The 26,037-nt window shown below is 51.8% G+C and overlaps 9 protein-coding genes across 9 annotated transcripts; 4 read left to right on the top strand and 5 right to left on the bottom strand.

The window, feature by feature from the left end:
- Window positions 1-165: 165 nt before the first annotated feature.
- EV422DRAFT_478676 (uncharacterized protein) lies at window positions 166-1,836 on the bottom strand (the record flags this gene model as incomplete). The annotated part of the gene is made up of 2 exons (XM_053067271.1): window positions 166-520; window positions 566-1,836. Coding segments are annotated over 2 exons (1,626 nt in total), but the record flags the coding sequence as incomplete, so codon positions are not given.
- Window positions 1,837-3,018: 1,182 nt separating this feature from the next.
- EV422DRAFT_508089 (uncharacterized protein) lies at window positions 3,019-3,692 on the bottom strand (the record flags this gene model as incomplete). The annotated part of the gene is made up of 2 exons (XM_053068713.1): window positions 3,019-3,351; window positions 3,444-3,692. 2 exons carry the CDS (start codon window positions 3,690-3,692, stop codon window positions 3,019-3,021), a joined length of 582 nt encoding a protein of 193 aa, XP_052923526.1.
- A 1,116-nt stretch (window positions 3,693-4,808) lies between these two features.
- Window positions 4,809-6,597, top strand: EV422DRAFT_508088 (ferric reductase NAD binding domain-containing protein; the record flags this gene model as incomplete). Its single annotated transcript, XM_053068712.1, has 3 exons — window positions 4,809-4,842; window positions 4,970-5,351; window positions 5,436-6,597. The coding sequence occupies 3 exons, from the start codon at window positions 4,809-4,811 to the stop codon at window positions 6,595-6,597; spliced, it is 1,578 nt and encodes a 525-aa protein (XP_052923525.1).
- Window positions 6,598-7,036: 439 nt separating this feature from the next.
- On the top strand, window positions 7,037-11,192 carry EV422DRAFT_537513 (uncharacterized protein). Its single transcript, XM_053070922.1, has 12 exons — window positions 7,037-7,755; window positions 7,830-8,108; window positions 8,176-8,410; window positions 8,500-8,744; window positions 8,810-9,031; window positions 9,101-9,264; window positions 9,329-9,480; window positions 9,542-9,632; window positions 9,690-9,950; window positions 10,034-10,144; window positions 10,244-10,525; window positions 10,626-11,192. Exons 1-12 carry the CDS (start codon window positions 7,536-7,538, stop codon window positions 10,908-10,910), a joined length of 2,547 nt encoding a protein of 848 aa, XP_052923524.1. The 5' UTR covers window positions 7,037-7,535; the 3' UTR covers window positions 10,911-11,192.
- Window positions 11,193-12,188: 996 nt separating this feature from the next.
- Window positions 12,189-12,825, top strand: EV422DRAFT_508086 (uncharacterized protein; the record flags this gene model as incomplete). The annotated part of the gene is made up of 2 exons (XM_053068711.1): window positions 12,189-12,240; window positions 12,365-12,825. The coding sequence occupies 2 exons, from the start codon at window positions 12,189-12,191 to the stop codon at window positions 12,823-12,825; spliced, it is 513 nt and encodes a 170-aa protein (XP_052923523.1).
- A 1,107-nt stretch (window positions 12,826-13,932) lies between these two features.
- EV422DRAFT_601970 (Clathrin/coatomer adaptor, adaptin-like protein) lies at window positions 13,933-16,807 on the bottom strand (the record flags this gene model as incomplete). Its single annotated transcript, XM_053073711.1, has 8 exons — window positions 16,111-16,807; window positions 15,928-16,033; window positions 15,720-15,861; window positions 15,484-15,657; window positions 15,243-15,422; window positions 14,296-15,182; window positions 14,127-14,231; window positions 13,933-14,053 (listed from the first exon to the last, which is right to left on the bottom strand). Exons 1-8 carry the CDS (start codon window positions 16,346-16,348, stop codon window positions 13,933-13,935), a joined length of 1,953 nt encoding a protein of 650 aa, XP_052923522.1. The 5' UTR covers window positions 16,349-16,807.
- On the top strand, window positions 16,630-22,410 carry EV422DRAFT_537500 (cytoplasmic fragile-X interacting family-domain-containing protein). Its single transcript, XM_053070921.1, has 27 exons — window positions 16,630-17,123; window positions 17,189-17,266; window positions 17,327-17,613; window positions 17,680-17,908; window positions 17,969-18,070; window positions 18,132-18,344; window positions 18,418-18,528; window positions 18,594-18,671; window positions 18,733-18,780; window positions 18,837-19,000; window positions 19,068-19,333; window positions 19,392-19,468; window positions 19,552-19,625; window positions 19,690-19,786; window positions 19,850-19,926; window positions 20,000-20,099; window positions 20,164-20,283; window positions 20,359-20,564; window positions 20,636-20,723; window positions 20,788-20,931; window positions 21,002-21,092; window positions 21,170-21,300; window positions 21,367-21,427; window positions 21,505-21,581; window positions 21,652-21,875; window positions 21,947-21,979; window positions 22,057-22,410. Exons 1-27 carry the CDS (start codon window positions 16,890-16,892, stop codon window positions 22,379-22,381), a joined length of 3,735 nt encoding a protein of 1,244 aa, XP_052923521.1. The 5' UTR covers window positions 16,630-16,889; the 3' UTR covers window positions 22,382-22,410.
- A 71-nt stretch (window positions 22,411-22,481) lies between these two features.
- EV422DRAFT_508083 (FGGY carbohydrate kinase domain-containing protein) lies at window positions 22,482-24,401 on the bottom strand (the record flags this gene model as incomplete). Its single annotated transcript, XM_053068710.1, has 4 exons — window positions 22,482-23,811; window positions 23,897-24,087; window positions 24,157-24,251; window positions 24,347-24,401. The coding sequence occupies 4 exons, from the start codon at window positions 24,399-24,401 to the stop codon at window positions 22,482-22,484; spliced, it is 1,671 nt and encodes a 556-aa protein (XP_052923520.1).
- Window positions 24,402-24,650: 249 nt separating this feature from the next.
- EV422DRAFT_172240 (uncharacterized protein) lies at window positions 24,651-26,012 on the bottom strand. Its single transcript, XM_053065093.1, has one exon. The coding sequence runs from the start codon at window positions 25,977-25,979 to the stop codon at window positions 24,858-24,860; it is 1,122 nt and encodes a 373-aa protein (XP_052923519.1). The 5' UTR covers window positions 25,980-26,012; the 3' UTR covers window positions 24,651-24,857.
- Between the last annotated feature and the right edge of the window lie 25 nt (window positions 26,013-26,037).

Genomic DNA, 26,037 nt, shown 5'->3' with positions numbered 1-26,037 from the left:
GGAATTCGGATGTTGTCCTGCGACAGAGACGGTGGGCGTTTTGTCATCCGAGTCTTCACAAGCGACTGGGTGATTAGCCACAGGTGATGGCAGCACTAAACCGGCTCCATCGTGCAAGGATGTGTTTGACGCCTTCAGCGGAGTAGCCGGCGGTGATATTGATGCAGACGGTGGAAGCGCTGGTGGCTCCTCAAGCATCGCGATTGAGCCGGTGATGGGAGAGATGACTGAACTGTTGGGCCGCGGTCGGCGCGAACTAAACGTCCGGTCGGTTTCGGCGAACCTGGCGCACCCAATCCGGGCGTAAAACATCCGTCGTTTGTAGCTAAGGACCTCCATGTACAGGTCTTCCCGGCGCCGTGTGGAGTACAGCCCTTGTCTAACGTGCCTGGCAAAGTTGTAAAACTCGCACACGGCGACGAGTCGGTCTCGGCACTGCTGACATATCGGGTTCCAGCCCTCCTCCGGGGAGTCTGACGTTTTGAATTGGAAGCGGGTAGATGTTGACTGCCCGCCGCGGCTTGGTGTTGAGGTGGATGTAGACGAGGATGCAGCGGTTGGTGACCTCCCACAGGCGGAGCAGGAGTTTGCCAAGGAGGATAGGGATTGGTGAGACGAACTGAGGGTCATGGAGCCTCCACCGAAAGCGTTGCTCAATCGCTCCATCACGGACCGGTTGAAGACGTTATTTGAAGGTTGTGCGGTTTTCGCTGTGGGCGTGACGCTTTCGTATTCGGTGAGCACTCCTCCACTCCGGTTATGCTGCGCGTTAGTGCTCGCGGTGCGAGATGGGGATATCGAGGCACGCGGTGAAGCTGTACGGCTTGCTTCTGTTGGCCTCCCTTGCCGCGCCGCCTCCATATTTGCTTGCTGCGCCGGACTAATCTCTTCGACGAAACATGTATTCGCAATGATAGCGTCGATGAGCCGTCTCGTTGAAGTTCGCGGATTACCGCCAAATCGCAAGCAGGGCGAGACATCATCTTCCAACGCATTCTTCATGAAAGGTAGGGTATGCATTTTGCCGAGCTTGATATCGGACTTTGCGGTCACAAACTCGTCAAACTCGGCGAATAGAACGGGATCAATCGCGTCTTCGTATGTGGGAGCCGGAGAGGAAGAGGAATTGGTGTTCATCGAGTCATCGGAGCCGTGAATGTTCAAACGCGGAAGGGAACCTCCTACGTCATTGGCCGACCCTCGAAGTGATCGCTCAGCCTCAATTGTCTCCATTCGGGCGCGAAGCTCCTTCAGTTGATCCCTTTCCATCTGCAATTGCAATGTCATCTCCTCCATTTGCATCCGCAAACCGGCCTCCTTTTGCTGATGCTCATAACGATGCCTTGCTTCAGTAGCGACCAGTGAATTCGCTTCCTCGAACAAAGATCGAGTAAGTTCTTCCAACTCCTCCTGCATCGCATCTTTCATCGCATCTTTCGAATATTGCAGTTCTGCTCTGACTTCCACCTCATCCACAAGTCTCTGTCCTAACCGATCCAAATCTGCCCTGACAGAACTGAGCTCGGCCTCCTTCGCCGCAGTGATTTCTTCGAGTTCGGTGCACCGATCCCGCAATATCGCCATCTCATGCGTGGACGCATCCTGCCGTTGCTCCATCAACCGGACTTTCCGCTTCAGATCCAGCAGTTCCGCGGACAGCCGGGCTTTCTCGCTCGTCAGCTTCTCCAGCGGCTCCAAAAACCCTCCGCAAATTCCGCAGGAAGTGGGGTCGTTCTCGTTTATAGAGAAGCCGCAATGACACAGAGTTCTGGGCTCCTCAGGTACAGGTAGCTTCTCCAGGTCGTCCGTTGAAGCCGACACACTGTTCAGCATGCTTTCCATGCTGGCCATGGAATATCTTTGCGATGGAGGATCTCCCACACTCGACATGGAGGGCGTGGCTGAGATTTGGCTAACATTTCCGACAGAGTCCGTGGAGGACCGGCGCTGGGAATGTCTGATGGAGATCGCCTGTAGGCGCGACTTTAGACTCGTCAGACGTTCTGCCGTCACTGCAAACTCCGGCGCTGTCGGCGACGTTGACTGGGGGGCGTCGGTCATTTTGAGAGTAAAGAGTCGAAGGCTGTGCTGTCGGAGAGGATCGTTGTTCAGTATTTGTGGAACCACATGTGTCAGGACCTGGCAGTGGTGTCCTCCACCCAAATTCGTTTTCCGCTTACAAAGAGGAACCAACACAAAATCACGCGACAGTCGCACTACACAGATAGTAGCAGTGAGTTGTGTGTTCGAGGGTTAGTGTGTTGCGGTGCATATATTCCAGGTCTAAGCTGAGCTTCAAACGCATTGCAAGTCGTCGACATGGGCGTTGCTGACGCCCAACCTGGCCAACCTTCTCAACAGTTGTCACCAACGGGACCTTTGAACTCGAGGATTTTCCCTTCTGCACGGCCATCCCAACTGACTCCCTTTCGCATTGGGTTCGAACACTCGCTGGCAAGGTGCGGACGGGAACGCACAGTGATCAGGCTCAAACTTCAGTTTAATGCACGCAAGTGCTGTGCTACCCTCCTTTTCACCAACGCCAATTGTGCTTATACCTTGACCCAGCTAAGGAGAGGTTGCTTCATGTGTGCTTCTTTGACTTTCCTCCGGCAGCACTACTCATGGGGTCAAACCGGCCCAACAGATACTTACGGCTGTTAGCATATCGAGTCCTTTCTCTCACATATTCAAGCATCCCACAAGTGCGAGCGTCATAGCCCTGTCGTTCAGAATATTCCTTTGGGAAACCTCTGAAATGCGATATGTGATATGATGTGCATCCTAGCAACTCGCATCACTGCAGGGGCTTTGCTGCTTTTGCTTCTATGATTTTCGCTTTCAAGAGGGAGCTGTCGTGGGGGCATTTCTGGTGTCCGTCGGAGCTCATGATTGCCGTGATGCAAATCGAAGTTCATACGGGAACGTGTATTGGACGACATGGTACGTACAGTAGATTTAACAACACGGACTTGATATACTTTGAAGCACATGAAAAGAGATGCGAGCATACGTAAATCACTTCACTGTGACTTTGAACTTCAGTTTCTGCAACACCCCACCCCCTGCTTTTGCAATAACAACCACCGGCTCCTTTCGGGCCTTCTCCACAGGCGTGCCTTGCAACACGAACGTCTGATCTTCCGCATTGTATGCGAATTCAAGCCCTTTTGGCAAATTCCCGTCAACACAAAGCTCGCCCCACAGCCCGAGATTCTCTGTCGTGTTTCCTTTTCTGGTGATTGTCAGTGGTTTTATCGGTTTATTCAGCTGCAGAGGCTTTAGTGAAGGTCGGAAGCGAATGTCCGTCTCGATGTTGTCAGCGCCGCATCCGGAAAACAATGCTGAGCACTGTATACGTAGAGAGTACGGATGCTTTCAGCTCTAGTGATGCGCACTGCTTTATAAGATGCAAACCATCCCCAAGATTCTCCATGACTTACGGTATTGCACACCGCACAGCAGTCGCAAACACATTGATCATCCTTCCCAGCCGCATCGGCTCGAGGATCCAACGATGCCGCGCTCGTCTCCAGTGCAGTGAGCGTCGCGATGATGCTGGAAGCCGGCTGCCCGTTGCATCGATCGTTTTTGAGCGTGCATGATTGCGGGCCGTAACAGCCGCATGCTTCAACGCGATATAGGAGACAGGAAAGTACGGCTAGGATGGTGAGCACAGCGCTGTAATGCATGTTTGTATCTCGAGTCTGAAGGTCTAAACTGAATCGGAGAGGGCAGTTTGATGGACAGAATATGAAATTGGCACATTGAAATCAATCTTTCAGTTCATCCAAACTCCTCAAAAAGGCCCATACCTGCAATGCAAATTATCCAATTGGTTTCCAAACGACGATTGCTATGTGGGAAGCGATAGCGTGGCGCTCAGACTTTGGTGAGAGGCTGGACTGTTTTAATAGAGCTTCCTCGAGGATTTGACTTCTACACAAGTCGCTCTCATACGCAGCGTTGGGAACCCATGTGGACACAGTGAGCTGAACGATAGTTCGATTGCACTCAGCCCAACAGGTTCGCGCGCCTGACTTTTGTTAGACGCTTTGATAATCCAGTGCTTCGACCTATGTGCAACGGCTAGTGCATCGCTGATTCTCCCAATTCCGCCCGTTCATAAGGGTCCAGCTCACATCATCCGTCTGTTTCCCAAAAAATTTGGCAAATGCTATCCTCTAATTATCCAGGTCGTTCTCATTCTTGAGCTGCAAATGCCATTACGTAAGTCCTCAGAACACGCTGTCGAAGTTTGCAAACGCGGTTGTCGATTAATCGACGCGGTATCCCGAAACAAGGGGTGGACGGGGTAAACTTGAGATTGGCCTGTTTCAGGAGTATAGGGTGGTATAATTGCTCATGAACTTTTTGCGGTCATTGGAGTTGCGCGATGAAACGGGGAAAGATGCAGATTAAAAGAGGGGGTGGGTGGGTAAAAGAGGGGGGTGAGAGACTGTGCTTCAAGTGCGACGATGTGCGCTGCGGGTAGAAGACATATAGGGGCGGCTATCATCGGCGGCCACCGTAAATACAGTAAAACGTGTAACGGAATTCTCTATTTTACGTATCCAGTGGCTGGCTGGCTTCCTTGTTCTCTCTTGCCTTCTTTCCCGGCCCCGCCACTTAAACCTCCAGCAGCGGTCGTCCCTCTCTTGGCAAAAAGACAGACATCCTCTCGGAACTTGCATCTTTCCAGGCCTCGTCATCCTTCACCATCGAGCACAGCAGCAGCAACGCAATTTCATAAGACTTCTTCGCTATCGTCGCCAGGGAGAGCTGAGATCGCCCAGTCAACCTTCGCCATGTCCGGCAGTTTTTCAGAGAGTCTGTTCGCAGGTGAGTTGAAGTAGCCGTCACCACCAGCTTGTGTGCAGTGCGGAACAGTGGGAACAAGAGAAGTTCGCTTCTAGCAGCAAAACCTGTGCTTCGGTAAAGCTCACGTATTTTCCTTCCTGTTCTTTAGACATGACCGCACGCAAGTGGGCATTCTACATTTTTTGGTACGGCGTCCACGCAGGAGTATTTATCTTCGGATTCTTCAAACAACGCATGGACGGCGACCTCCAACTTCTCAACTCCCTCGGTTACTCCGTCGCGACTTCCCGAGGAGCTGGACTTGTGCTTGCGATGGACTGTTGCTTGCTCACGCTTCCGATGTGCCGGAACTTGATTCGCTTTGCCCGAAACCTGAGGATTGTTAACAGGATACTACCCTTCGACCAAAACATCTTCTTCCACAAAATGGCGGCGTACTCGCTACTATTCTTCACATTAGTGCACGTGAATGCTCACTATGTGAACTTCTTCTTTGTTGAGTCGAAAATTTTCGACAAACTGCCCGTTCGGTAAGGCTTTAATAGTCGTTTTACAATGAGAAAGCTTCCACTGTTGCAATCGCAGAATCTAACTCTTCTCATTTCTCTCTCCAGCGCCTGGCAAATTCACTACACCACATACGCGGGAGTCACCGGCCACATCATGCTTGTCCTCATGTTCATCATGTATAGTGCCGCGAAAACGCAGGTTCGCCAAAAGAAGTTCGAACTTTTCTGGTACGCCCACCACCTGTTCGTACTCTTCTACGTGTGCCTCTTCTTGCACTACGCCGGGTGCTTCGTTAAGAGTAACGCTGGAAAGTGCAAGCCTTACGGTTCCAACATCTACACCGTTCCTTGCTTCTGCTTGTACATCCTCGAAAGGATCGTGAGGGAGTACCGTGCCCGCCAATCCACTCAATTGTCGAAGGTCATTATGCACCCTGGCAACACCATTGAGCTCAGGATCGAGAAAGCTTCCTTCGCCTACAAGCCCGGACAGTACCTCTTCCTCAACATTCCCGACATTGCTTACTTCCAGTGGCACCCCTTCACCATCTCCTCCACTCCCGAGGAGGGCTTCGTATCCGTGCACATTCGTGTTGTCGGTGACTGGACCAAGAAAGCCGCCAAGCTGCTAGGCGCATACTCCACCAGCGATGACTCAGCATCCACCTTGGACCCCAAGATTAGGCTCCCGACTATCCGAATCGACGGGCCGTTCGGCGCCCCTGCGGAAGACTTCTACAACTACCGTTCGGCCGTCCTCGTTTCCGCCGGTATCGGAGTCACTCCCGCAGCATCTTTGTTGAAATCCCTGTGGTACCGGTACTACCGCAAAGCACCCATCGGACTTCGCAAGGTGTACTTCTTCTGGTTGGCTCGTGACAAGGAGTCATTCTCCTGGTTCCAGTCGCTCCTGTCGACACTGGAACAGAGTATCCCGTCATCCTTCCTTGAGATCCATGTCTATCTGACTGGCAACCTCTCGGTCGACGACATTCAGAACCTCGCATTGAACGACAACTCAGCTTACGACGCTCTGACCGAGTTGAGAAACAAGACGCACTTCGGACGCCCCGACTGGGCGAAAGCATTCGGAAACGTCCGCGCCGCTGTAGAGCGCGAAGTTGTGGACCCGAAACTCGGCGGCGGGGCCGTTGACGTTGGCGTATTCTACTGCGGACCCAGCCCGTTGGCGTCAGTGCTGAGGAAAAGTTGTGCGGGCGCAAGTGGCGGCGGCGTAAACTTTGAGTTTAGAAAGGAGCATTTCTAGGAAATCTCCCCTCACCTAGAGTCCCTTCTTTGGTGCATACATTTCTTACACGAGACTTCATACCATGTTGTACATGTATGACTTTCAACACCCCCACAACACAAACCCATGTATATTGTCCTTCATCCCATCCCCTTGTACCATAAGCTCCATGTATAGATTTTGAATAAACTATGTACAGTTCCAATTGTTTCTTCCGTTTGCCTACTTTTTCAAGTCTGCGAAAGCTTTGATAATGGAACGCGACGCGAGTTGACGCGTGGTGTCAGCAGCTCCATGGGAAAGTCCGCAAGGAAATGGAACAAAGCTCTAATATGCAGGCCATTCTCTGCACAGCAAACATTGACCTGGCCTTCGGATCTAGTTTACGCTTAACCTTTCCCAGTGGACACTGCCCTTTTCCAGAAGCGAACCAGTTCTCAGAGAATAACAGGAATGTGTCCCGAGTGCACCAGAGCCGTACGGTCTAGATCCGGTCTGAGCGATCCAAGCGCTGCAAGCGTCCCAGTACCGCTGGCCCTTTTCAATACCGCTCGTTTGCAGCTCTCGTGACATATATAAGGCGTCCGGATGCAGATCTCGTCCATACATCTTCTGCCTGAGTGTCTGCCCATCTTCTCTCCGTCTTGCTGCAAGGCTACATCAATCAAAGAGCCGTCATCTACGCATTACCGAGAAAGGTCGCCATGGCGTTTACACCGTTGTCCTTTTGCCGCTGGAAACCTATCCTCCTTGCCGCCGCCCTGCTTCTTAGCCATGGAGGTATATACGCATCCCCAGTTGAATTTTGCTTGCATCACATCAATCTACTGATCGCGAGAAAAAATGATCTGCTATATTGATGAAGTAATGATCTCGAGAGAAACTGAGGACTGATCTCCCTTGCATGTCCTCGTGCAGTTACCATCATTCGTGCTCGCTACACCGTGAGCGTCTCGATGATGCGGGCAGTCGCTATACAAAATAATTCAGATCCGCATCGGGAGGAGGAGGTGATGAACCCGTTGATATCTCAGTTTGCCGAAGTGGACATCCAGATCGACTACTCCCCAACACCTTTATCGGACAAGTATTCGGCAGCGGTGAACTTTGAGTTATCCCATCACATGGCGGATCATGACGTATTCATGATCGATTGTGTTTGGCCCTCTGACCTCGGTACGCTGTTCATTCAACCGACTTGCCACAAACATTGTTCACTCTTCTCTCCCTCATCCCCCACATTTCACCAGCCGAGCACTTTGTGGACCTTAGCCAATACATCCCGAAGACCGAATACGAGCAACACAATCCTGGCATCCTCACCGCCGACTGGGTCGATGGGAAATTGGTAGCCTTGCCTTACTGGGCAGACTATGGTGTTTTCTATTACCGCCAGGACCTACTCACCAAATACGGGTTCACCGGACCGCCCAGTACTTGGGACGAGATGGAGGAGATGGCGATGAAAATTGTGCCCGGGGAGAAGGCAACAAATCCGTCCTTTGCAGGGTATATTGGCCAGTTCAACGGTAGGTGTGCTCATCGGGGACGAGAGCGATTGCCAGGGTACAAGCTCTAACCTGTCGGCTATCGCAGCATACGAGGGCTTGACCTGTAACTTGGTGGAGCTTTTGCACAGCTTTGGCGGCGGTGACATAGTCAACGCCGAGAAGCTCGTCGATCTCGACAATCCCAATGCTCGGGCCATCCTGTCGCGAGTAAAGGCTTGGATCTTTGACAAGAAGATCACACCTTTCGACGACATCTACTATACGGAGACGGAGTCGAATGCACGATGGCTGGCGGGCAATGCGCTCTTCTTGCGATCATGGTAGGACAGCTTTTGCATGGTGATGAACGCTTCCTCAGATTGGTGAGCTGACTCATCTGTTCTTTCACGTATCTATCGAACATCTCCAGGCCAAACGTCCTCTCAGAAACGCGATCCACCCCCAACTTTCCGGCTTTTGGTGTCACTCGCCTCCCCGGGGAGAACCCCAGCTTGAGCGGTGCTGCACTCGGCGGGTGGCATCTGGCCGTCAGCAAGTACTCCCGCAACATCTCCGCTGCCGTCGAGGCGGTCAGGTTCCTTAGCGGGAAGTTGGTCCAGAAGCAGCGTGCCATGAACTACTCGCTTTTGCCGAGTTACCCCAGTCTGCTTGATGGTGGGTAGTGCCTTGGAGTCTCGCTGCATAGCATCCTTCTGACGAGCGTATCTCCTTCTTTGTAGATCCTACCTTGTGCACTTACATCGACTGTCCACTCCTTGCGTCTCTGGAAGTCGTCGCTCGTCCCTCGGCGCAGAGCGCGCCGAATTACCTCGCCGTTTCTCGTGCCGTCTTTCAGCACATCAACCAATACCTCGGCGGCGTCTCTTCCCTCGACAAGGCGCTCTCTGACGTGAAATACGATGCTGAGGTGGCGATGGGGACGTGGGTCGAGCCCGTTCCTGGTGAGTACCCTGAATGTGAATGAAATGTCCTAATCAGCATTCCCGAGCTAATCCCGCATTTCTCTGCAGATCTCGGGGCCCCTCAGTACGTCGCTTTCTCGGACCCACTTGGAGCCGCCATGCTCGCGTTGTCTGCCCTGGTCTTACTCGTCGCCCTGGGCATGCTGGGTGCGGTGTTTTACAACCGCCACGACAAAGTCATCAAAGCTGCGAGCCCGCTGTTCTGCTCCTTGGTAGGTGGGAACAAGTTTAGTGTCGTCTTCGAACTGCAACATCCCTAAATTGAACATTAAATAGATGATCCTGGGCAACCTCCTCGGGCTGTGTACTATCTTCGTGTACACCGGTCCCCCAACGCGCGTCACATGCATCTTACAGCCCTGGATGCTTTGTCTCTCATATGCCATCGTCATGGTCCCCATGATTGTCAAAACGTGGCGAGTTTACAGGTATGCATCCGTCGCGGAGGTCGTAAGTCCGTCACCCTGGCTGACCTCAGTTCAAACATAGGATTTTTAACAATCGATTGGCGAGAATGAAGGGCTCGATCAAGGACTCCTCTTTGCTCTTGCATGTCGGAATCGTTGTCGGTGTGGAATTGGTAGGCGCCAACGGCGGTACTCCTCATGATACGTCCAAACTAACAACGATATAACAGCTGCTTCTTCTCATCTGGACGGCAGTCGACGCGCCTAAGCCTAGTCTAGTAAATTTGACCGCTTCCCGCTTCTGGACCTGCAAGAGCACCTCTGCCTCGGTTCACGTAGCGATGACAGGCGTCATGATTTCGTTCAATGCTTTGCTGGCTGTCGCAGGAGTGGCTGTCGCGTACTTAACTAGGCATGTTCGCGGCGCGTTCAACGAAAGCCGTTACATTGCGATTTGCATCTACAATATTTTCCTGTTGTCCACGCTTGGGGTGAGGCACCAACTTCGATGAGTTTGTGATCATAGAAAGTGTTGATAATGGCGGCTAATCCACTTTCAATAATCTCTTGGTAGATTCCTGTGATGTACATTTCCGGTGTGGACGTTAAAACTCAATATGCGTTCCGATCGATCGTCATCATCTTCGTAAATGCCGCCATGCTCGGAATTTTCTTCGGGCCAAAGGTAACGTTATCGATTTCGTCCTTCTCGGTTCACCATTGTGTTCATGACTTATTGTGTTCATGACTGGGCTCATCCCCGCTCATCCCCGCCCGATTACAGCTGAAGAGTATTCAAAGACGAGCCGGATCCGATGGGAGTCAGGGCACCAGTTTGGGATCGGATCGCGTCGAGTCCATGGGGAGCACATCAGAAAGAAACCCCACCAACGTCCCAGGGGACAACTTTGATGTTCAAGATACGAAAGAGGACGTGATGTCCGGCGGCGTGTACGTGCGATCGCAGAAGTACAAGTGGGCGTTGCGCTCAGCTCCGTGGAAGCGTGCGACCCTGAATGTTTTCCAGAAGCTGCAAATGCTGAGCATCACTACGTCGGAAAACCACGTACGTAAACACAGCGCTTTCACGCGAGATGATTCATCTTCCTGCTGTTGTCTCTGCCTGGATGGTACAGTTGACGTTGCCCGCTATCTTGTATAACTAGGCATTGGAGGGAAAAGGAACAATATACCCTGTGAAGGGTGTGCAGATTGTTGCAAGCACGGCGGACCTCGAGACCGGAGAGTATCTCCTTACGGTTACCGGCCTGGGCAATCTTTTCTTCGAGTTCCAGTTTGAAAATCATGGTGCATTCGCAAAATGGGTGGACATGCTGAACAAAGTGATAGTTGGAGGAAAGGGTATAACGGGTACAACGGCCAAACCATCTACCGCCGCTCCGATACTCCCTAAAGGCACCCGCAGATTCTCGGAGGCTCCGTCTCCATAACAAACTGCGGTCCGTTCCTCAACCACCTCAACTCCCACTTTCTCGTTCATCCAACAGCAGTGCAATTCAAAACACTTGCAACATATACCTTCTCACAAGCGATACCTTCTTCTTTCCTAGCTCTCGTGTATTAGACTATGTAGTGCGCTTTCTGTTATTATGTTCGTGAACTTGGGAAGCGGGCGGAGTTCCCCTGCGGTAGTGTGGTACGCGCTGTCGCTTTCCGATCTTATCCTGTCAAATTTTGAACGTTGTATGTACGAGGCCGTATATATATCACATCGTGAACAAATCGTAGTCCTCTTACGCCTTCGCACATTGTCTCCCTTCACAGAGGAGTTCCACGTCCAGATATCCACGGTCTGATTTCGTCGTTGGCATCCACCTCAATCAGCTCTCGCCAGCTCGTGTTCACATCGTCCGTTCTCGTCCGTCATTCAAGCATCCATCGACGACATCTTCATTGCGAACTGGCTTCAATCAGCTGTATAACTTCGCCGGTCTACAGTCCGGAGTGCTGATTATCATCAGCTCTCCCAGCTTTTCGTCGTTCGCCATCATGATAACCCTCGAGGTCCTTCCGCCCAGTCCTCCGTGCCTGGAGACGCTATTCTACGAACGAAAGCTCTATTGGCCGGGGCTCTAGCTCGTGGCAGATAGCCTGCTTAGCCTGATCAGTTACATCGCGATGATTATGCCTGTGTCTCTTTCATTTGGGAGCTTCCGGAGACTGCTTCCTGACTTATCGATGCATATTGCAAGAGGGCAATGGACGATTTCACCCTATTTTCTATACAAGGCGATAAAGGGAAGCTTTCACACGTCTACGCAGACGTCCACCCTAATTTTCCAGACCCATACCTAATAATTCCTCCCAGTCCCGCTCTGCCCACCTGGGAATGTCAAGGCCACTTGAATAGTCATGGCGTACCATGTTGCGTGGACATCAATGGAATACGTTTACTGGCCATGTTTGACTCCTTCGTTTTGTGCAAACCCCTGTAGTTTCTGAACTTACATCCGATGACTTGATTGAAGCTGCTGCCTCCCATCTCTCCCCTATAGGTCTCCCATGCGTACGTTTAATGGCTTCTTTCTCGGCCAGGTGTTCCACGTCAGTATGATTTCAGAGGACTGACAGTTTTTGGACAGAAGTTGCGAAACCGACAAACGGGTAACAATTACGTACAGGGCGGCCCTCTCGAAACGAAGGCTACTCGACGCCGTCCATGTTCATCCCAAGGCTTTCTGCTCCCTAAAAACATAACAACAAAAACGATGAGCTCCACAAAGTCACTCTGCAGGGCCCTCTTTCTCATTGTGCTCTTAGGTACGTGGCTCATCTACTGATGGGTTTGTTCTTTTACCATGTTCACTCGCTGTCGAATATTCGCCCGCCGACTTCAATCTCATACTGTACCTTCCTCGCACTTTTGACACCCGCCTATGGCAAGGTGTCTTCATTGCTGCAACATATGGGAAGTTAACCCGCACGCCCAAACGCCTCGATCCGCGCTGCACGACCGCTTCCTGGAAGCCCCCAGCGCTCGACGCGCAACATCCCACGGCATGGCGGCGTGGTGTGTGGCACGTGGGCACCAGAACGCCTTCTCGTTCGCTCAGGAAATGGTCATGGATTCCACTATGCTCGATGATCGATATGGCGACCGTTCGCGGGAATCATCTGACGGCCGCTGAGCGCAAGAATGTGGAGAAGAGGATTAAGGCGGTTGAGAAAGAGCGGGATTTGGCGGATCGGGAGTATTATGGGGTTCCCCAACCGGACATCGGGATGAGAAAGGAAAACAACACGAATTATGATGACGGGGACGGAGGAACATCTGAGGACCTGCTGTGGGCGCAAACGATTCACCGTTGGGAGCACTCAGGCTTTTCTCGCATCGTAGAATCCTGATTAGAGTTAGGAAGGGGAAAAGCAGTGAAAGATAGCTATATGGGCCATAGTTCCTCAGAAAGGATATGGATGAAGGTGGAGCTAATGAAGAGAATGAAGGAACAGAATCCATATAGCATCACGACCATAGACTTGGATCGAATTGCGAAAAGTCGACGATTTCTTCCGTGCTTTGATCTCCGGCGGTGTATAGGATTTTCAGTCGTAACCGAACGGGGGCCTGCGGGAATCGATCGATTAGTCCATGTTTCCCCAATTAGCTCTACCGGCCAGTGAACCTACCTTGGTCGGATTGTCGACCTGCATGGTTTGCGTGGCCGCGCTGCCTGCTGGTATCGTACTCGAGTTTTGCGAGTAATTCGAAATTTGCATACTCTGAAGGATCAAGGTCTCGTCAGCACTACCGCCAACTTTGGGTAGAGGCTTGAATCTTCGTCATACCCTTGGAACAGCCACTTGTACAGCTGCATTGGTCAGTAACGACCAACCGCTATTCTTCATTTCCGTGGTGATGTGTACCGCGCTACCCTCTTTCCATGCCGTGAGCGTGACTTTGAGATTGTTTTTGTCGTACGCCACGTATGATTTGTGGGCAGGCGCGCTGGACACCGAGCCACCGCCGAGGCCGACGCCGCCAAAGAGATCCGCTAAGGGATCCATTGCAAGCGCTGCTGATGACGGCTGTTGAGAACTGAAGCCAACAGGTGCGACAGGACTTTTGGATGCGGAGCCACCGCCAAAGATGTCTCCGAGCAAGTCATTATGAGACGGTCCGGCAAAGCTAGGAGCTGCCGCTACTCCTGGGACCGGCGTTGAGCCGAGCCCGATGTCGCCGAGGAGATCCATAATGTTCTAGAAGCAGACATATGTTGGAACCACTGCTCGAGTTGCTCCAAAAAGGGCACCCCAAGCCAACTTACGTCACTCTTCGGGACTGCTGAGTTGCCGCCTTGAGCCCCTCCGAAGACGAGGTTGTAGATGTCGTCGCCTTTACTGGACGCTCCACCCGCTGCTGAACCTCCGCTCAATCCTAGAAGATCCTCTCGGCCGGCTGTTGGTGTAGATGCAGGAGCTGGAGAAGAAAGTAGTTAGCACTACTGTGGTCCGTCACAGACAGTCCCTATCCACGGACATACCATTGGTGGAAGTTGTGGGAACACCCAACCCTTTCTTTGCTTCTTCTTTTGCCGCGCTTTCCAACACCGGCATGCGTTCTAACAAACCATGCCTAAACAAAGAAAGACCGGATTTGGTTAGAGGCAGCCCCAATACGCTTCCAGTAATGTGACAGTCTATCTCACCTGGCGTCACGGTCCAGTTGGAAGATGGTAGTGAATTCGATGGAGCGCTGTTGGAGCTCAAGTGCAACGCTAGCTCTGTACTTTGTCAGGAGCGTTCGGATTCCACTACGAGCCATGAATTTAAGCGAGTGTTTCCAGCTCAGGCGCTCTGAGAACGTGAAGCCCGTACCTAATAGCAGCATCGGTAGTGAACCGGGTGCTGAGCTTCACCAGTGTCACCATGGTGTACTCTTTCACCAGCTCCGTTGCGAAGGGTCCTTTCAGGACCTCCGTCAGTCTGTCAATGACCTCTGGTTCCGTCGGCGCGATCTGATACGAGCTTTGCGTGCTCGGATCGGTATTACCGTCATCCTCATCCCCACCAATCGACCCTGATGTCCCTTGCACAAGAGAATCCCCATACTCTCCAATACACCAGACAGTGGCTTGCAGTAGTCCTTCCTGAGTGAGAGCCTTTTCGCCCTCGTTCTTTACAGTGTTGTAAAGCTTGCGCACTGCATATTGCTGGAGTTCTGGTGGCGAAGTCGTCACCAACTTGATGAAGTGATTCACGACAGGCTGATCGACGAAAGCCCCAGCAACGCGCAAGATACGGCAGACAGTGTCCACCTCCCATCGCTTGTTCGGCCGATACCTCCCAGCAAAATCACATATTCTGATGGCGACCGAGTTTTTGCTCTCCCCTTCACAAATCTCCAAATACGCCAACAGCTCACGAGTCAATATACGGATGTTCTGCGCGTTGATGAGGAAGAACGAAAGGTCCAGCGCACGGCGGCGGATTGAAATGTCAGGGTCGCGAAGGCAATCGAGAATCGTGGACCGATGCCTTTGTAGAGCTGAAGAATCAGCCGTTGCCGTGTTTGCGGAAGTCTTCGTGAGCGTCGTAAGCGCAACGTATTTGATATTGTTATCCCTGTTCGACAGGAACCGACCGAGAATGTTGATTGCAAGAACACGCAGAGAACTTTCGCTCTCAATCTCCATGATGGTCAGAACCGCTTCGTAAAGAATAGCATTCCCAACGTTCTTTGTTGCTTCGGTGTTGGTTGCAACCTACAAAGCAACGTCTGAGTAATACGTGCTACCGCATCTTTCCGTGACGCATTGACGCACCTGTGCGAGGACATCGTTCATGGCTTCCGACGCTTCGGCGTCACCTTTCCCCAAGATCCTCATGAGTCGCAAAACTCTCACTTGCACAAATGGGTCCGTGATGCCGTTGACATCATGTTCTGGACTGAAGCCAGCGGTGACGAGATTCTTGAGATGCCGTACCAAAGTCGCAGCTGAGTGCTGATACCAGAGGAATGAGCCACAGAGTCGTACGATGACAACAACGCAGAATCCTGCTCACCGCCCGCAGGTCCGACAGAACGTCTTCATTCATCTTGCACATTTCAGTGAGCAGCGTGATGCCCGTCAGTAACACTCCATGGTTTCGCTCATTCAGAAGACTTTTGCCTCGAGATATGAAGTTCTCCAGGAGGTCGGGAACCTTCTTGATGATCCTGAGAGCACACAGTGCAGCCTGGTGGGCAATGAAACCGTCAGCAGCTGTCTCCGAACTGAACGGAGCCTCTTCCACGGCACCTTCTTTCTTATGTACGCATTCGAGCTTGCCAGAAGCCTTTCCACCTCCCCACACAAATCACGGGCCATCTCTGGAGAAGATATGTTCCCCATTGTACACAGGGCAAGGCCAACAATGAACATATTCGCACTGTTCATATCACTGGGGAAACGGAGGACAGTTGGTCGGAATACCCTCTCCCCAAGAGCTGTGAGAAGTGTTCCTTACTTTTTCAACGAGTTGGTGACCAGTGTGAGAACTTCCTGGTTCTCGTCAAGCAAGAGCATGATTCCAAGATATCCGAGCCGCTTATCGGCAAACCGAGGAGACGCAACTGGATGATAGAGCTTTATGAGGACTTGGTTTCTTATCTGACCGCAATGAGCTCCTTCACCTCCGCCTCAAACGTACCGAGCTTTAAGCATTCAATTTGGCCAAAATGTGCTGGATATCCCAGCATATGAATGTACAACAGTTTGGCAATGTTTTGATGCCTGAGATCTACATTCTCCTCCTTGAAGCTCGTCCTCAGGTAGGCACTCTCCTTTGCGATGACCGCCCTTTCGTCAGCGGCTGTTTTACAGCTCCGGATGGCCTTGATGAGGTCCTTCAGGCGGTACGCGCCCAATCGGGGGATGAACTTGTCCATCACGACTGAAACGTAAGATGCAATGAGACAGCCCAAAAGCTACCGATACTGAGAGCTTTTTCAAAGGCGCCCGGTGATCAGAATATCCAATTTCTCAGCAAAGTTGTCAGGATGTTGCGTGAGAAAATGGTCTTGACTCTTTGAGGCCACCGCTTGCGGTTTTGCGGTTATGGCGGCGAAGTTGTGATGATGAAGAGCTGGACGGCAGGGACGGCGCGCCCCTCAGGACTCTGGCTCTTTGACAGGGCACGCGCGGTCAAATTATGGGCCTCACGCTTTTCCCGATCCTCTCTCAACTTAGTTCACCGTACTCGTTTTCCAGGACGTGTCCTTCGTTGCTTCGATCCTTTCCGTCCACAGGCCCAAACAGTGCTTTGACAACACTGAAGGATCGATAACCTGCCCGTTTGGCAAATGGATATCATATAAGACCAGTCCCAGTCCTGAATCTGCTGTTACTTATCCCGGAAGTACCGCCCTAGACGGTTGTCAAAGCCAGGACAACATTTCACTCGTCTTCGCACACTTGTCGCAAATCAGAATGTCGCAATCAACAATAGAAACGCAATCCGTTTTCGATCGGCTGAACGCCGTGGCCTTGAACTCCAAAGGTCCTGTGATATCAGCATCGCCAGTAGCCGTGGCTATCAATGGAACGTTGCAAGACATCAATTTAGCCGACTCCAATATCTTCTTGCCCGTGAAAACCTCAGACAAGTTCTTGGAGCACACTATCGGCTATGCGGTTCAGGAACAGGCGTATATTGCCAAAATGGTGAGCATCCAACACCGAGTGGTTTCCCGATACAGGACGAGTACTTACATATCTTTGACATGCAGAACTATCTTTTGGAGGAGGGTGAAAAGCTGCTGTCCAGTCTATACAGCTACCGAAGTTGCAGCAGAGCAATACCCCAGGTACATTTCGCCTTCTAATCGCAAAACGCTGAATATCAGCGAACTCAATCCCGTCATCAGGTGCAAAGCAACGATCAGACGAACCGGCTCGAGATGTACGAAACGACTTTCACTGTCCTCCAACCGGAGGTGAACAAAATGCGAAAGTTCATGGCATTCAGGGATGCCGCCATCACCGGCGTGACGGATATCTTTGCGAAGCTGATCCCGAAAGCACGGGACACTGAGCTATTCGCAAGCACGCAGTACCTAGAGGCCTCTGCACGGTTACTGGACATGTTCGTAATTATGGACGCCATGAAGAATGTGAAGGGATCCATGAACAACGACTTTTCAATGTACCGGAGGTGAGCATCTTCTGGAGCTCTCTACGGTCGCGCTCTGTGGAGATGTCGTATTGACGGCCGGAAAAGGGCTGTGCAGAGTTCCAATAGAGATATAAGCGAAGACGAAACGGTGATGCAACACAAGCTGTATTCCTTCCTCGCCAATCAGGACCAGTACTCCTCCGAGCTGAAGACCCGCCTAGCGACGCTTCCACCCACCTATGAAGAAATCATAATAGAGATGATGGAATTGTGCGCGACTCGGCTCGAGACGTCAGATTTCATACCGGCGAGGACAAAGCATACGTACTATCGGGTATAATGAGCGTGGCAGACTTGGAGGCGAACGGAGTGGATGCTAAAAGGGTTGCTGCAGGCTATAGCTTTTGCGCTGTACTTGCTGGACGGCGCAGGAGATGACCATGATATCACAAAGCGGAAGAAGTTCAAAATTGAGCGCTTTGGGAAGCTGTTCAAGGTAGGAACCTTGCAATTTCGATCCTAGTGGGAGCAAGAACTGATCGTGTGGAACACCTCAGGCGTGCCCTGTAGTGCCACTTTTCGCCGATCAATATGTCTTCCTATCGACCATCTATGGGAAAGCCCCTCACTTGGGGAACGTCAAGTGGGAAGAGACGGACGAAACTGCAAAAGCGGCCCTGGCGAGGACTTACAGTTTAGCTTTGAATGTGGATGCTACGCGACAAGAGTACACCGACAACATGTCGTCGTTGAAGCGAGCGGTCAACATTGTACGTGGAACCGTTCTCGACTCCATGCACGAGGCTGCCGTAGTGAATGGTGAATCTAATCAGATCCACGCAGCTACGTTCATCGGAGATTGTGGCGGCACAGACAGTGCTAAAGGACGTGTATACCATTGTGGAGCAGTCTGTGAAGCTTCTCGTGCGGACATCGACAAAGGTGTTGGAGCAGGTACGTTATGCGTATCGCACCCGATGACGATTGTTAGGAGCCGAGAGCTCATCTTCCGCTTTCAGAGTGCATGGAAGTATGCGAATCCCGTCAACCCGCAACTGGTGCCGTCAATACCAGCGGAAGCCTTCTCATATGAGCTGGTAGGTCCCTTGCAGATTGGCATGCATCAGACACCACGCTAATACCTTTCCCTAAACATAGGCGGTTCGTTATAACTACAGCGTCGAGGACAAACGGGCATTGATCGAGGTGAGTTCGAAATTCGGCATCACACCCTGTCCGGCCTAGACTAACCTTCATGACAGTACATAGCGATGATCAAAAACCTGACAACAACGCTCCTCGACCTCGAACCCGCAATTCTCGTAGCGATTAACCAGCACATCTATGCAGACATCCAGCAATTCGTCAATCTGAAACTGAATGACTATCATGCTCACGCTAGCAAGAAGAAGAGGGCTGTTGCTTCGTAAGTGAAGTGTGGATCGGAATACGCGGATGCGAGGACACGATGCCTAACGGAATCGAAAACGCAGTATCATGAAACACCTCCGCGATATCCTGCTCCAACCGGCGGAGGAGGTTAGGGAGAGTAGGATAAAGGATTCGCCCAAGCCGCATTCGATTTCGCCAACGCAGCTACAAATGCTATGCACCGTCCTTCACCTTTGCTTCAGCGACAAAGCAAAGGGCATGAAAGGCGGCCTGATGAAGGAAAAGGATTTCAAAGATGCTCAAGTGGCTGAGGTCGATGCCTTCTTGGCGAGGACGGCGCTGTACTTCCCGATGTTGAATCTGGAAGGTGGGTGTTGAGCGGGAGGTGGGGACTTGAAACACACTCGCTGATATTGTTGGGACAGGCACTGTGCAGCAAGTCGGAAATCTGGCAAACTTGTGGTTTAAGGAGTTCTATTTGGAATTGAGCAAGAAAGTCCAGGTGAGATGCTTTTTTCGATTCGATTGGACCGGTCTGTAGCCTTTGGGCCGGCTAACCCGTATACTACTTTGCAAACTCTTCAGTTTCCCATCAGCATGTCGCTTCCATGGCTATTAACGGAATCGATACTGGAGAGTAATGACACCGAGATGCTGCAGTACGTGAGAAGCATGTATCGTTATACTGTGCCGTATGCAGCAGCTAACCTGTGTGGATTGCAGGTACACCTTCTATCCATTCGAGCTCTACAATGACTCTGCTTTCCGGGCATTGTATTACCTGAACAGCAAGTTCATTTATGACGAAATCGTCGCTGAGGTATTTCCGAACCGTGGCAATTCCCGTGAGTACCGGCAGTGCTAACATTAAATCAACGGGTAGGTCAGCCTGTGTTTTGACCAGCTGATTTTCAAAACGAGCCAGAAAATGTATTCGCACTTCAAGAAAGCAGCTGGAGCGTGAGGATCATTCTTTGGACGTCGTCTGTGAATGTTGGAGTATTCATTGATTCTTGAATCTTTGAATTTATAGAATCGTTCTATCCTCCGATCTAAAAGGCGACATGAATCTGGCTCACATGGACTTTGCGCTGGGCACATACGCTCCGATTCTGCAACAGAAGAACTATCAGGTAAGCTGGCTCTGGCGCTTGTACGGCAGGACACGGAGAGTTACTGATTGCGTCCTCTTCACAGCTGCTAGGCCGTTCCCTAAACATTCCCGACCTCATCGCCAACATGATGAACACTTATCTCCGCAAATCCATCGATATCGCTATAAGTCGTTATGAAGCGAGCGATTTCACGCATATCATGGTATGTGTCTCCGTCAGCGTCTGTAACGACGCATGTACGCTCTTCACTCACATCCAAAATGCTTTCGCCGAACAGGATCTGGAAACACTCATCCGCACGGTTCACACAACCCACAAGCTCCTATCCGAGTACATGTCTCTGGACCCATTCGAAGACATGCTGGCCGAGGTGGATGAGGCGATGACGTTGGGTGCGGCGAATGGACGGATCGTGACGCACACCATCGCCGAGTTGGTGTACGATGTGATGCCGAACTATACGTTCAACAACGTCACGAATAGGTGGGTTCAAGGATGTGGTTGTGGAGCGGCTGAAGAATGCGTCGTTGGACGCTGAGTGATTTCCGGCATAGGTTCTTGCGGGGACCCGATCCATTCACAAAGCCGATATCCAGGAATAACCTTTCGAAAGCGCTAGTATTCCATTTGTATGGTTCCAAGGTAAGACTCCTTTCGAACTCCACCCTGGGGATATCCACTGGCACTGAAGACGTTTGAAATGCAGGCTCAGTCCGTAGCATTCCATGCTCAAAACGGAATATTCAAAGGCTACATGGGGGAAGAACACTTCCATTCCCTCGTTCGTCTGGTGGGCAAGACGAGCGTTGCAGCGATAACCGCCGAGCTTGCTAGGCAGGTTAACGCTATGGTATGCTCCAGATGATGAGGCCTTTGACGGACGCAACAACGGTCAGATGTTTGACAACCTCTTTCCGCAGATTACAGACACTTTGAGCGCATACATTCGTGAGATAGCAAAGGGCACTCCGCAAGCGCTGAAACTGCCGCTATTCGAGTATGGAACGGCAGGTGCGTGATCCACTTGTTCTTTGTTGTGGGCCTTCAAATATCGATATTCGGCTCATTAACCGCTCATCATTACAAAGGGACCTTCGAGTACTTTGCAGCGCACTTGAAGCCACTGTTATCCTACGCGGCTCTCAAATCCGACGTACTTCAGTCTTTCCGGAAAGTCGGGAACGCTGTTGTGATTGTCAAGTTCTTGGAAGATGTTTTGGTAAGGGAGCTCCCGCCTGCATTTGCTTGACGCAAGACAGTTTTTCACGTCGCCCGTTCCTTTCAGGCCATCGATGGAACCTTGCAGGAGATCCAGAGTAAGGCGTTTGGGTCACAGCAACTCTCAAGTAAGCCCAAGTAAAGCCACATTGCAACGGACTTTCTCCAAAACATCCGTTGACTCAATCTACATCAATCGCGATAGACAACCCACGGTCCTCCGCGTCGCTTTCCGCAGAGAACACTGACTCAATAGCATCGCCTGAGGAGCAAGCTGCAATTGTGCGTCAGCTTTCCGTTATTACATCCACGGACATTCATATACATCCACTGAAATTCATCCCTTCTCCAGCATTTTCAGGAAGCCCTGAAAATCAATCAACAAATCTACGCACCCTCCCCGCCTCCTGCCATCATGGAAACATTCCTCACCTCCCTACGGGATACATTGGAGGACGCCGCGGACGAGTGGCAAGCTCATGGAAGTCTGGAGAATCCACGTGCCTTCTTTCGTATATGGAGTTCGTTGCAGTTCACGTTTTGTGTGCCGAGTGTTGGGGAGGGAAAGTTAGTGAGGTAATGCGCGATACGAAGAAACCGGCCTCCCGACATATTCCAGACGCTCACATTTGTCGTCTTGTTTACAGGGAGCTTTTTGGCGACGGATTGGCATGGGCTGGGTACGTCTCCTTCCCGCATTGCTGCTACACCATGCTTGATTCATTTTGCCGATTCGTATGTCCCTCCGAACCTACAGATGCACATTTATCCATCTGCTCAACCAAACGGATCTTTTCACCGCATTCGATTTCAACTCCCACGTCCTTTCCGCGCAAAAAGCCGACAAGAAAGCCGCGCATCTCACTTTCGGATTCGGCAGCTACGGGGGCAACGCGCCCAACCCCGTCACCGGCGAAAAGCCGCCCACAAGCGATCCGGCAGGGTCGCCGATCGGCACACCGGCAGCGACAGCAGCTGGGCTGAGATCGGATGTGATACAGTATCTGGAAAGCGCTGCATTTTATCAGAATGTGAATGAGGAGGTGTTTGCGACGTTGGTGGGCATGCAGTCAGTCATTTGAAAGGCTTCCTTGATATTGAACCGGTCAAATATATTGTACTTCTATGATATTTCCGCAGTATATGTCCCGTTCCAAGCTAGCTGCTTCAAGGGTCCCACGCTTACGCCGCCATGATGTGTTTTGCCTTCTTTTGAAAGCTATAGATTTCCTTGAAGACCTCGTATTTCTTCTGATGAAATTCCGCCTCCGAGCCAGTACAAGGCTTGATCACACGACCAGCGCTGCTCATCCTCACCATCGCTTTCCAAAGAGCATTCCGATCGGTCCCACCCTCGGCAGCAGCGGCACCCAAAATCGCCGCCCCCAGTAACACGGCGTCGGTTTCCCTCGGTAACACCACGGTACATCCCGTGGTGTCTGCCAAAGACTTTACGAAGAGATCATTCTGCACCATGCCCCCGCTAAGAAACAAGGTGTCGACCGTGTAGCCGTTCGAATTCAGCGTATCTATGATCTGCCGTGTGCCGTAACCAAGGGCCAGCAAGGCTGCATAGTACGTCCTTGCAAGTGCATCGAGGGATACATCCATTTCACACCCAACCAGAACGCCTCGCAAGGTCGGATCCGCAAGTGGTGAGCGATTCCCATGAAAGTCGGGGGTCAGGTGCATGTCCTTCGTCATCATGGCCGAGAACCGCAGACTCTGCGACTCCGAAAGTAGCGCTATCTTTTCATTGAGCTGAACAAACGAGGAGGATGACGTTGAAGCATCCACCAGGGAGTATGCAGGATGCGTCCTGATGATGTACGTCAACAATGCACCGGTGATCGATTGTCCGCCCTCAGCGACATGAAAGTCGGGAAGGAGAATGTTCGTGTAAGGGCCCCACACCCCCGGTACGAAATTATGTTTTGCCGAAAGTGCAATGTGGCACGAAGACGTTCCGCAGATGGCCGCCATCCGATTTTGCACCGAGTGCACCTCAGGTGCGGTCTCGCCATCCAGCGTGACGCCCAGTGTCCCAATAGCCCCTGCATACGCGTCGATAACCGCCGCTCCGACGGGCATACCAGCGCAATCCGCTAACCCCATCTGTTCGGCCGCAGCCTCCGTCAGGCCGTTTACAAGCGCCTCTCCCACGCCAGTCACTTTCTGGCTTCCAAGGCATCGCGCATACTTCGTGTCGACCAGATCATCCATGCCGACCGCACGCCAAAACGAATCATTGAACCCATCTCCCTCCGCGAACGTCCACTTGCACGCCAAAGAGTTCAAGGACCGTGCTGGATTGCCCGTCGCCTTGAAGGTGAGGAAGTCTGGAAGCTCCATCAAGGTCGTAGCAGTCTTGTAGGCCTCTGGCATATGCCGATACAGCCATACAATTTTCGCGGCTGACATCTCTGGACTGATTTTACCACCTGTCCTCTGCAGCACTGTGTGACCAGTGGCGGACATTTCTTCTGCTTCCGCTTCAGCGCGATGATCCATCCTATAGCAAGAAGGGTAAGCCCCAAGGGTAAGCCCCAAACATCGACCCACACCCATGAAGAGTCCAGGACACCAGCAAGTCATACCACATGATGACATTCCATTGCGTAGCTTTCGAGGGAGAAATCGACACAGGCTGAAAACCTTCGTCCAAAGCAACTAACGAGCACGTCGCATCGAATCCTATTCCTTTGATGTCCTGAACTGAGATGTCCCCAGCCGAGGCTATGGCCCCTTGAACAGCTTCACAACATGCAATCCATATGTCTTCTGAAGACTTGAGGTCCACGCAGTAGTTGGTGAGTTGAATTCGCTATCTGGATGAACGGGCCTAGGTAAAACTAACCTGTTCGTAGTATCCCGGCCGTGGCTTACAAGTCTGCAACGAGCGGGCCACAGTGGCCTTGATATGCCCATCCCAGTCAAACAAAGCAGCCCTAGCTGCACGACAACAGTGGGAAATGAACTGAGAATCTACTCGTTTGTCCCGCTGGGGAGCCACATGGTCGCAATATGGGCCTAGAACTATTTTATACCTGACGACGTCCCGACATCAACCCCGATGGAGTATTTGCGCTGTGGTCCGCCCATAGTCCAAGGATGAATCCTCTGCCTGAACGGCGTTTTACGTCACTTTGAAGCGCGATATGTGCGCCTTGAACGCTGCTTTCGTATGCAGAGATCACCGGATGTCAGACAAACTTCGATGCGAGTCCGGGATTGCTCACGTGTGACGGCGGAGAAGCGAGAGAAGCTCCGCAGCCGTTCAACACACTTTCAACATTGGAACAAGACGCTGTTGCTGAGCCTGTTGCGCTCACTGCCCCCCCCCCCCCCCCCCCCCCCCCCTGCCAGCATCCACCAACCCACCCACCCGCACTCCACATCTCCCAACATGCTGCCCAAACGAGCAGCCCCCTCCGAAGGCTCAGAAGTAAGTCACCTCCATGTCCCGGCCTTTCCCACTATGTCACGCTCACCCCCCACCTCTAGGAAAAATGGAAACAAATGACCTCCGGCATAACACTCGCCGCCGACGCCCTCGACTCAGCCACGGGAGAGCTGGTCGGGAAGAAGCCGAGAGCGTTCCAGAAGGAGCGGGAGGCTATATTGGAGGAATTTCGATTGAGGTGTGACAACCCTCGACTTCGTAAACCGCAGTGGCGAAAGTAGCAGGAAAGCTGATATCTCCATTTTCCGTATAGGAAACAACTCCTTACCCCCGACACTGTGCATGTAGCCGCCCCGGAAGCCATCTCGGAACCTGAAGAAGAAGAAGCGAGCCAAGAATTCGAAGAGGAAGAAGAAGTCGCACACGCGCCGGCAGAATACCACTATCCGATGGCCATGACCGAGGAAGAGGCGCTTGATTTTGGGGAGGACGATGAGGAGGAAGTTTTGCAGCATGGTGTGAACAATGTGGTTGGGGAGGATGAGGATGAGGATGAGGATGCGCATGCGGAGTTTGATGAGGATGATGTGGAGAATTTGGTTTCGTATTTGTAGAGATTGGGAGGTTGAGGAGGATTGGCCGGATGGTGGCGGCGACTGGGAAGGAGCTTCCACTGCAGGGATCGGCTGTGAAAACTTGGTCCTATGCGGAAGGGACTTGCGAGATAACAATCGCATACCCCCGAGTTGCATCGACACATCACCAACGCCCCCGACATCAACACCCCCATCAGCTCTTCTCATACAACAAAGTACAAAGTGAGGCAGAAAAGCAACCGCACACTCCCGCCCCACAACCCACAAGAGTCTTTCAGACTCCACCCAGGACATATTGCACACACGACCGCATCTTTCCCGTAAATATATGTAGATGCATCGCTTTTTACAATCCGGGACTATTCCGTAATTTATGTATATGATTTTTCTTTTGAACATGATGATTTGTAATGATAACATGAGAATGCAGCTGGCGATGCAGGTTTCGTTTGGAGGTATTTTGGTGCTTTGGCATCCATCGAAGTGAGGCTCTGGCTTGCGGGTGCGGGAACACGTCGCCCCGTTGGGGAAGTCCTCGTCGTTCATGTTCGGTCGCAAAAGATATGTAGGCCGCATTGTCCACATCATTGAAACAACAACGACAAGGACCTCCATACCATGTAGCGGTCCTGATCGGTCGGGGGAACTTGTCCGGCCATCTCGACTCTCACCCCTGTTCATGGGTTCACGAACGGAACGTGGCCCAACGTGTCGTTAGTCGCCCTGAGCTTTTTCAAAG

Source organism: Fimicolochytrium jonesii (genome assembly GCF_025526975.1).
Source record: "Fimicolochytrium jonesii strain JEL569 chromosome Unknown EV422scaffold_21, whole genome shotgun sequence".
Classification (NCBI taxonomy): domain Eukaryota; kingdom Fungi; phylum Chytridiomycota; class Chytridiomycetes; order Spizellomycetales; family Powellomycetaceae; genus Fimicolochytrium; species Fimicolochytrium jonesii.
This window is presented reverse-complemented; position numbering and strand designations above follow the sequence as displayed.